At 40.8% G+C, this 9261-nt stretch overlaps 1 protein-coding gene across 3 annotated transcripts; it reads left to right on the top strand.

The window, feature by feature from the left end:
• Positions 1-632: 632 nt before the first annotated feature.
• Positions 633-6674, top strand: ttpal (tocopherol (alpha) transfer protein-like). Of its 3 annotated transcripts, none has more exons than XM_030422413.1 (6): positions 633-703; positions 1137-1363; positions 2334-2577; positions 2725-2918; positions 3488-3598; positions 4372-6674. In XM_030422413.1, exons 1-6 carry the CDS (start codon positions 658-660, stop codon positions 4648-4650), a joined length of 1101 nt encoding a protein of 366 aa, XP_030278273.1. In that variant the 5' UTR covers positions 633-657; the 3' UTR covers positions 4651-6674. The 3 variants fall into 3 exon arrangements, with proteins under 3 accessions (XP_030278273.1, XP_030278274.1, XP_030278275.1); XM_030422414.1 differs by lacking the exon at positions 633-703 and adding an exon at positions 710-839; XM_030422415.1 differs by lacking the exon at positions 633-703 and adding an exon at positions 879-1013.
• The last annotated feature ends 2587 nt before the right edge of the window (positions 6675-9261 follow it).

The raw sequence follows: 9261 nt of genomic DNA, 5'->3' as shown, positions 1-9261 counted from the left end.
TAGCGACAGGGGCTGAGCAACATGCAGGTCAACTCTGCCATCTACCGCTTTCCAGTGTAACTGATACACCTGATGTGTCCACAAGAAGTGTGTGAAAACATCTAGCACACATCAACCATGTGTTACGTTGACTTTAATTGACTAACTAACTAGCTAACTAGACATTTTTCAAGAATGATAAAGATACAGAGGAACATCTAAAGTGTGCAAAAGGCAAATGCTATACGTTAAATAACTTTCTGGCTCCTACAAGAAAACATCACAGGCTCTTTTTTTTATTTCAAAACGATGATGTATTGTGGTAAATGTAGGCCTACTGTTTGAAGTGCGTTTGCAAGATGTGAAGTTCTCGTTCGCTGGGCGAAAAGACGATTGGGTTCGAGCTAATTGTTTAAGCAAGTCAAATTCTACCACATCAGTTAGACAATTGTAAGTAAATAGTAAATCGCTTTTTTAAAGAATGTGGTTAAAATAAAAAACTTGAAACACGCACAAAAATCAAGTTTTTTAGCATTTGTCTTCAATTTTCACTGCGCGACATGTCGTGCTTGGTTAGTTTCCGAGGGACCCTGAAGGCAGCGCAGCAGTCAAAACAATAGACGTACGACTCGACGGCTCTGGCGCGTCAGGAGTGCGTCACACGCTGCATATGGGCCAATGAGAGAGCGCCGTTTCTCTACCCGGAAAAGGATTTTCCTGACAGGTCGGTTGTGATTTTTGATGCGGTGGTTTTGTGCAGTCGTGTCTGTGTTTTTGATGACATTTCATCACTTTCCAATGGATGCTCATAAAAGGCATCTTTATGTGTCGTAGTCGGTGAATGTTAAACGCATTTCCGGGTTGGTATTGAGTCGTTATTCTGACTTTAGTTCTGTCGCATCGGTTCTGCTCAGGATCAGGTCGTATTCGCCAGTCCGTGTCTGCTGAGGCTGTGACTCATAGCTAAGCACATACATACAGTGAGCATGTTTTCACTGAACGTTTTATTTTCCAGTATCTTTTGTCCAGTTCAGGTAAAGGCTGTAAACTGTGTGTGTGTCACCTGCCAGAATCTAACATGACAGCTCAGAAACCAGTCTCCCATTTACTGTTTTTATAGCCTCTCTGGTGCCTCTTGTGTTTTGCTTCTCAAACAGCTTCACCCAGTCAGTCCATGGCTGATCAGCATGAGTCCATCGATCTCAGGTCTCCTCCGGTGGACCCAGCAGCAGCTGCAGGACACAGCTGGTTCCCTGCACCCCCTCCACCCATCTATACCTGCACCCTGACACCTGAGCTGGTGGCCAAGGCACGGGAGGAGCTTCAGGAGAAACCAGAGTGGCGCCTGCGGGATGTCCAAGCGCTGCGAGACATGATACTGAAGGTACTACTTTGTTCCTTTTTATTTTTTATTTTTTACTGCCATACTGGCATTGATATAGAAATAAACAGTCTCATTCCTGATCATCTTCCAGCAGCATTCCAAGCAGGAGTTTGGATGAAAACATCAAATGTGAAGTCTTAAAACAGTCAAATAATGAATCCTCACTCAAATTCACAGATTTGTAAAAGCCAACAGTGAAAATAATCAAAAATGAGTGAATTTTAAAAGAAGAAGCTTTTTAAAAACGAGGCTTGATATATTCTGTATTTCTCTTCTTTTTCACAAATCCCAGTGAAAAAAATTAAAACTAACAGCCTGAGCCCTAGTTTGCGCCGCTTTAAGCCTTTCGATCATCTAGGGGTTCAACAATCCTTAAATCTTTTAAGTTCTCCATCAAAAAAAAGTTTTATCATCCACAGACCATTTTTGTTTGGCTACTTCCATCTTTCTGCCCCACCCCGAAGCACCGTTATGTCATGTCCCCCCCTTGGTGATGCAAACATGTGCAGAATACAATTTATATTCCGGCTAGAGAGAAATGATTACAGGGCACTGATAATTTCCTCTTCAATGGATTATAAAGGTTTTATACCAAGTGATCATCAGATTGGACATTCATTCAAATCAGGCTGGGTCGGATCAGTCTCTTCTGATTGAGGTTGTTGCATGAGCCATTTTTATGTTTTGATGTTATTATTCTGATTATTAATGGAAAATTGTATTGTGGAATGCAATAACTGTTGTGTTTATTGGAGGATAATGATGCTCTATTGTACAGAGAAATAGGATATCAGGCATTTAGATAGACACACAAGTAGGGTCAGTTCATTGCTGGCTTTAGTCTTTTCTTGAACTTTCTTGACAGTGAAAAATTACAGAATATCACAGGAAACAAATTGCCATTATTAAATGGTATTTCACTTTGTTTGGTCACAGATCACGTTCATGTTTTTTTCGCCCAACTCTGCAGGAACAGCCAAATCTCAGGACGAGGCTAGACGACACCTTTCTCCTGCGCTTCCTGCGGGCCAGGAAGTTCGACTATGACCGTGCCCTGCAGCTGCTGCTTAATTATCACGCAGGCCGTAAGGCTTGGCCAGAAGTGTTCCAGGACCTGAAACCATCCACAGTGAAACATGTCCTGGACCTGGGCTTTCTCACGGTCCTGCCACAGCCGGACCCCAACGGAAGATACATCCTCTGTCTCCGGCCAGGTGTGTGTCATTGGAGCCATCAGCAGTTTTATAATGTATTAAATATGGTATTGCTACTGTGTGTTGGCTTACACCTGTTGCTGATTATTTATCCATGATGGGCTTTTCTCATATTGTACAATTACACAACTCGATCTCCTTTTACAGGAAAATGGAAACCAAATGATTATCCCTTTGTTGACAATGTGAGGGCCATTTATTTGACTCTGGAGAAGCTGATCCAGCCAGAGGAAACGCAGGTGAATGGTATTGTTATCTTGGCCGACTACACCGGAGTGGGCATGTCACAAGCATCCAATCCAGGCCCGTTCCTCGCCAAAAAGGTTGTGAGCATCCTTCAGGTGAGAAATCTAACACCCCATGATCTGATGGCACAACTAGGATTGTACGATATGGTCAAAAAGTGATACTGCGTTTATTTTGACAGATATTGCAATTGCGATATATATTTCATGATTGTTAAGGATGATTCAATTTTACAGCACAGTTTTTATTGTCATTGAAAACCTAGTAAAATCATGATGATGTGGCCTTTCTCCTGGTCTCTGCCAAACATTTCTAGTTCTAATACAACTGGAGAAGAAGCTTTGTAGGTCAGAGCATCTCTTCAGCAATACAAAATACCATAAACACAATGTTCTGTGACACAATTTACCTTTATAAAATAATTGCGGTTCTTGTGATTTGGATATTGCACTTGGTCATATTGTGATTTGGATTATTTTGCGATTGATTGTGCAGCCCCAGTGTTGACACACGAGAAAACAACCTTGTCATTTACAGCAGCGGCTCTTGAGTTCTGCCTGTTGAGTTTTGTCGTGACTGCAAAGTGAATATTTTTACTTGAGCACACAAAACACAAAGTGAAATACTTTGACTGTGACTGTTCTGTTTCTGTTCTAATTTGCAGGATGGGTTTCCAATCAGAATCAAGGCTGTTAACATAATTAACGAGCCCAGGATTTTCAAAGGCATCTTTGCTATAATTAAGCCTTTTCTGAAGGAGAAGATGGCAGAGAGGGTAACTATTCTCCTTGAATTGTCTCTGACTCTTTTGTTTTTTAACAAAGGACTATTTTGAATCGTGTGCCTCCCTTTTATCCGCAGCCTGTACGCAAAAACCATTTGCTCTATTTTTGTCCTTGAAAATAGAAGGCCAAGCATTTTCTTTTCACAGGAATGAACTTGGACCAACACAGCTCAGCCCTGTTTTTTCTTTAAACATCTCATGAGAGGGTCTGCTTTGTGTTCATTTAAACCTGCAGTGATTGTTATTCATGTTTGGGCAACAGAAACAAGCTTACATGTAGTTACCTTTTAGATTAACGTGGCATACAGTTGCTCATATACACAATCATCGCATATGAAGCAACATTCGATTGGTTTGTCGAGCACCTGGCGAATCTAAGACCAGTGTTCACTCTAGCTTTGGTTTGCACCTCATTAAGTCCAGAGGGAAATATCGGCCTCTTTAGCAGCGAGATGCTCCACTATGTTCATAAGCTAGGAGCTAATTTTGTCTGCCTGCCATTTAATTCAGAGCATGTAATAGACAATTCATCTGTATTCACCCTTTGCCGCTGGGGCCAAAAACTTTGCTAGCTGGAGAAGTGAGAATGAACCAAAACAGTTAATTTGCTGGCTTTAAAACCAAAACAATGAGTTGAAAGAAGCTATAAATCTCTGTAGAGCTAAGTGTAACTGTAGAATCCGGTGACAGTTATTCACTGTAGATAAAGAAGCTCATGGCGAGGCAGGTGACGCCACTGATATTTACTCTGTCTCCACATACAGTACGTCCTCCACGGCTCAGACCTGCGCTCTCTGCACCGCAACATCCCCCGGTCGGTTCTCCCGCAGGAGTACGGTGGCACCGCGGGCCAGCTGGACATGGGCGCCTGGTCGAGTCTGCTGCTGGACTGTGAGGAGGAATTTATAGTGGAGTTCTGCCAGCCGGATCCACTAGAGGGCGTGGTACTCCCAGACTCCATGCTGTTTGAAGGAGAGCAGGCCAGCGGGCAGGACGATGACACCTTCAGGGGCCTGCGCTCTCAGCTGTACTACTGTTACTGATGTATACTCCCGTCGCTGAGAGGACAATGTCTGTTTCATTTGAAACATGTGTGTAGACTTTTACAGGGCAAGTTGCCAATATTATACATGATTTATTTTACTAACTAAGCAGCACTACTATAGGTGGATATAGTCTTTTGTAGTTTACACGTAGCCCAGCATTTAAACATGGTTCCAAGGCAGCTGCAGGCTCAGGCAAAGAGGCTTTGACATGAGCAGGTGCATGTGTAGCCCTTATAGGTGGCTTCTATGAATTGATTATTATGTATTACATTTTTTCAAAAGGTGCCCATATGTACATGGAAGCAGGCTTTGCTTGATGCAGTCTTTCCCCACCCCGTCTTTAGTGGTTGTTAAAAGATGCCTTCTTGAATCGGAAATAGACAACTCTCTGGCGCCACAACATGGCTACCCCTAACGGCCTGGCCACTATCCAATAAAGCAATAAACAATCATAAGAATCCCAATTTTGACATATAAACCAGTGCTATGCAAAGGCAGAGTTAATCCTGGTGATCAGTTGGTAAGTTTTTTTAATTACTGATCCGGTAGAGAGAATGCAGTCTCGCTGGGGTTACAGACTTAGACACTGACGCTCTCCATCAAGTGAATGTCAGTCGGTTCACTGTTGTTTTACCTCAGTTTCCATCAATCTTCCCTTCTTTGCCCCCTCTATCAGTGGGATTTTAAAAAATCTTTTACAGTGTAGAATTTCCACAGTTATTCCAGTTTTTCCACCGTTACCTGGGAATAGCAACCAGGGAAGGGAATGAGTTGCTTCCTTTGTGCCATAATGTAACCTCCATTTTTGCCGGGACAAATCAAGCCCTGTGGACAGGCTGAATAACACAGAGAACCAATCTATAGGTGGATGATTTCTTTTTCCTACACTGTGCAGTCAGTATATATTGCAGAATGATATGTAGGGCGAAAAAGTTGTCTATTGGCAGTTTAAAGGGCCTTTGGTGAAAGAAATTAGACAAAATCTACTGTCCTCGTTTTGTGTTCAGCTGAAATCTAAATTGAGGCTTCAGCAGAACCAGTTAGACAAATCATGAGGGTACCAGAAACGCTGTCCAGGGAATTTCATACTAGAAACACTGACTTTTGAAGTTACCCACTGTATTTTGGCTGACTGAGACTGTGGATTTGTCCCCAATCTCTTCCATTGGAAGCACACTAGGAAGGGATCTCTGAATGATTACAGCAAGCAAAAAAAAACTGTTCCAGTGTATATATGGGCAGTACAGTACTGTCTTAAGGCAGACATGGTAGAATATTAAATGTGGCCATAGGTTCTGCCTGCATGGTTACATCGCCCCACAACTCAACAAAAAAAACCAACAACAAACGGAGACAGTTTTAGTGTATGTAACCGTCTAATACATTGCCTTAAACTGTTGTGAATCAGTAGATTTTTCCTATGTGTCATGAATCATCTTGGATTTGTGTGAACCAAAGCAATATTCCTGTGTACTCTCATCAGGGCTTGTCTTGCATAAGAGCAGATGTACGTCACTGAAATACTATAGAGGGAAGATTTACAAGTAAACCGTCTTGCTGAAAATCTAACTCATACACTGTATTTCAGGGCCTTTGTTTAGTTGATCCTTTAGTTTTCTCAAGCCTGAATCGTCTGAGAGGATTATTTTTCTATGTTCGGATAATCTGCCTTATGTTTTTTTTTAAAAAACCTTTTTTGACCTGCTTGCCAGTGTTTCATCACTCAGTCTTAACACGGGGCCATTACTGATCGCAGGAGTCACATGAGGAAGAAGAACATTCAGTCCTGATTTTATAGACATCTGGTTTGCCAAATTTTACACCCGGCCACGTGCAGAAATGTGCAATAAATGTTGGATCTGTTTTGTTGCGGTAGCCCGAAGCTAACTTGAATTATTTCCATTGTCAGTCTTTTATATTTTTATTTTTAAGCATGTCTGTGATTATAAGCTGTATTGTGTTACAGGATATTTATCGTCGGTAGTGAAGACAGTAAAGTAAAACTCAAACAGAGAAACTGCTATTTGTGTCTTGTTTGTGCTGTGGATGCTGTTGTTGGCAAAGGGTGGTGGTATGCCGCAGGCTCTGGGGAAGTTGTGGGTACTTTCACAACACTATTGTGCCTGACTTGAGCAGCTTTTCCGAACTGGGCTCCCCAAAGACATCAGATATACAGTGGCGGAGTTTTAGTTTAAGGACTTTATTTATCATGTGGACAGCACTTACAGGGAAACAGTTGAAATCCTAGTTCTCGGGCTCATGCAAAATGTACAGAAGAAGAATGAGAAAAGAAAAGCAAAAAGTACACATTTTCCCTTTGATATGTAGCAGAGCAGACGTATAAAGTAAAGTGTTCGCTTTTAAAGAGTAAATCCTCCAGTGTGTTTAAATGTCTTTCGGAGTACTACTATGTGGAAAAAGTAGTATAAAGCCTTTTGTGTCTCCAGAGGAAACTGTGTGTACTGTGATAAATTGCTTCCAGTGATGTCACTAAGTGACAAAGTTGCATTGTGGTTAATTTAGGCACCATGTTTTGAAACAGAAGAAGAACGTGTGGAACAAAACAGGCAATATCTCTTTTTGCTGCTGTATCGATCTTTATCTTCCATTCCATTTACAGAACCCTGTGACTGAATTACCCACAATGCAACTTAGCCAATGACTGATACTACTGGAGTGTACAGTGGTACTCCCCAAGTGTTGTAAACACACTTTAATGTGTGGAAGTGCCCTTGAAGTGAGGTTCAGACACCTCAAAAATATACTTACATGCATAAATGTGACTTGTTTCCTTCCACTACTGAAGGGGACCACACCAGCAATATCACATATTTAATAAAGTGGATCATTATATTTCAAGCCTAATAATTATGGAATTATAGAAATATTTGAAACACTGAGGAGCTGTGTCTTTGACTCAAGATTAAAATAGGTTTGGAATGAGAGCCTGCTGGTTTGTTATGGGACCATTTCCATCTGGAAGACTTACTCAGAACTCATTGATTTGAGCTGTTTCTTTAATGAGATTTGGACTTAATTTTAACTCCACTCAGCCTACGCTGTTGGATATTGTTAGTCTTCCGTTACCATGACATTAATTTAGTCAACAAGACTTCTTGTCACGCTGTCCGGCTGGCTATTTGAGTTAATAACAAAAGAAAAAGAAAGCAGATGAGTCAATGAAAGGGGCACTTGGCAGATTTTACACTTGAAGTTCAGTCTTTGCGTCACAAGGAAGACAGCTCCATTATGTCTGGTGTGACTCGGGGGAAACCTTAGAGGAAAAAATAACCCTGAACATGTCGTGTCATCAGCAGCTTGAGCTCGAGTCTTCACGTTTTTCAACAGACAGCCTGCATCATCAACTGGGGGTGTAAGATAAGGACGAAGTTGGCATTTCAAAGGCCCTAGTTTGTGCCTCACGTGTATCACCATCACCTTTACATTTGACTCACAGATCTAAGCAACTATTTCTCTAAACAATATATATCTGGTGAGTCATTAAACAGCACTTACTGATGTTCTGAAGGTATTTCCAGACTCTTCTAACCATCTGGATGACGTACAATCATACTTAGTGCACAATAAAGATAAATTCTAACCTGTTTCCCAAGATGCAACTCTGATTCCTGATCAAAAACAAATATGGCGTCCAGAAATGGCTTTTAATGTCTTTTTGGTGCAGAGAGTGAGTGTGTGGGTCTGCAGTGATGTTGTCTGCCTGTTTCATCACTTATGCATCTACAGGGTCTGGAGAGGGCAGAAAACATCACTGCATCACTCCCTGCACACAGCCTGTTCCAACTTTTCCCATGTGGTGGGCGATGCAGAACACTGTGCGCCATAACAACCAGACACAAGGACAGTTTCTTCCCACAGGCCATCACTCTGATGAGCACTTAAATCAGTCATGTAGTGTCAATAACCTCACAACACCAGAACACCCTCTTGCTTCCATTATAAATGATGTTTTTTCAATTTAAAATGCTTTTTTAATATGTTTAATAGTTTTTAATATGTACACATATCATCATGCAGTCATTGTTAGTATAAATCCTACGTGCTGTACATAACGTATGTATATGTGTATACATCATTTATACACTCAATGTATTCTTTTTTATTTTTTTTACTCTATTTCTATTGTTACAACTTAGAATACTTGACTTGTACTTAGAGCTTTATTTATTTATCCATGTTTGTCGTTGGGGATTTTTATACAAGTACAGTTTGTCAGTGTTGCTTTGTGTGATTCATTGGTATTTTTATAGAGAAAATATGTCATTTTTCACTACCTGGATAGAAAATACATGTAGTAGCTTAAGAAATTAGTTTAAAAAGTCTAGAATAAATAGCTTAGTTTTTCATAAAGATTGAAAAGAGGCTTAAAAGATCCTGAAAACACCTTCAGAGCAGCACTGAAGTGTAAAAGATATTATCTGCAAGTATTCTGCAATGAAAAATGTACATTGTCCCAAATAACGACATAGATTTTCATAAGCAGCGATGAGTGTTTAATGGTGTGTTCACCACCAGTGATGTGAGTTTGACGGTGGGGTAATTTGTGTTTATTCGTGTTACTCAAAGAAGTGTTTATTCTCCCTAATA

The sequence above is a fragment of the Sparus aurata genome, chromosome 7 (assembly GCF_900880675.1).
Source record: "Sparus aurata chromosome 7, fSpaAur1.1, whole genome shotgun sequence".
Taxonomy (NCBI): domain Eukaryota; kingdom Metazoa; phylum Chordata; class Actinopteri; order Spariformes; family Sparidae; genus Sparus; species Sparus aurata.
This window is presented reverse-complemented; position numbering and strand designations above follow the sequence as displayed.

What these genes read in the sequence shown, in the direction of transcription:
- ttpal (XM_030422413.1), top strand. Translation starts at nt 658, where the DNA reads ATGAGAGAGCGCCGTTTCTCTACCCGGAAAAGGATTTTCCTGACAG. An exon ending in GAAAAGGATTTTCCTGACAG is followed by an intron (nt 704 to 1,136) that starts GTCGGTTGTGAT and finishes CTTCTCAAACAG; the next exon opens with CTTCACCCAGTCAGTCCATG. An exon ending in CATCCTCTGTCTCCGGCCAG is followed by an intron (nt 2,578 to 2,724) that starts GTGTGTGTCATT and finishes CTCCTTTTACAG; the next exon opens with GAAAATGGAAACCAAATGAT.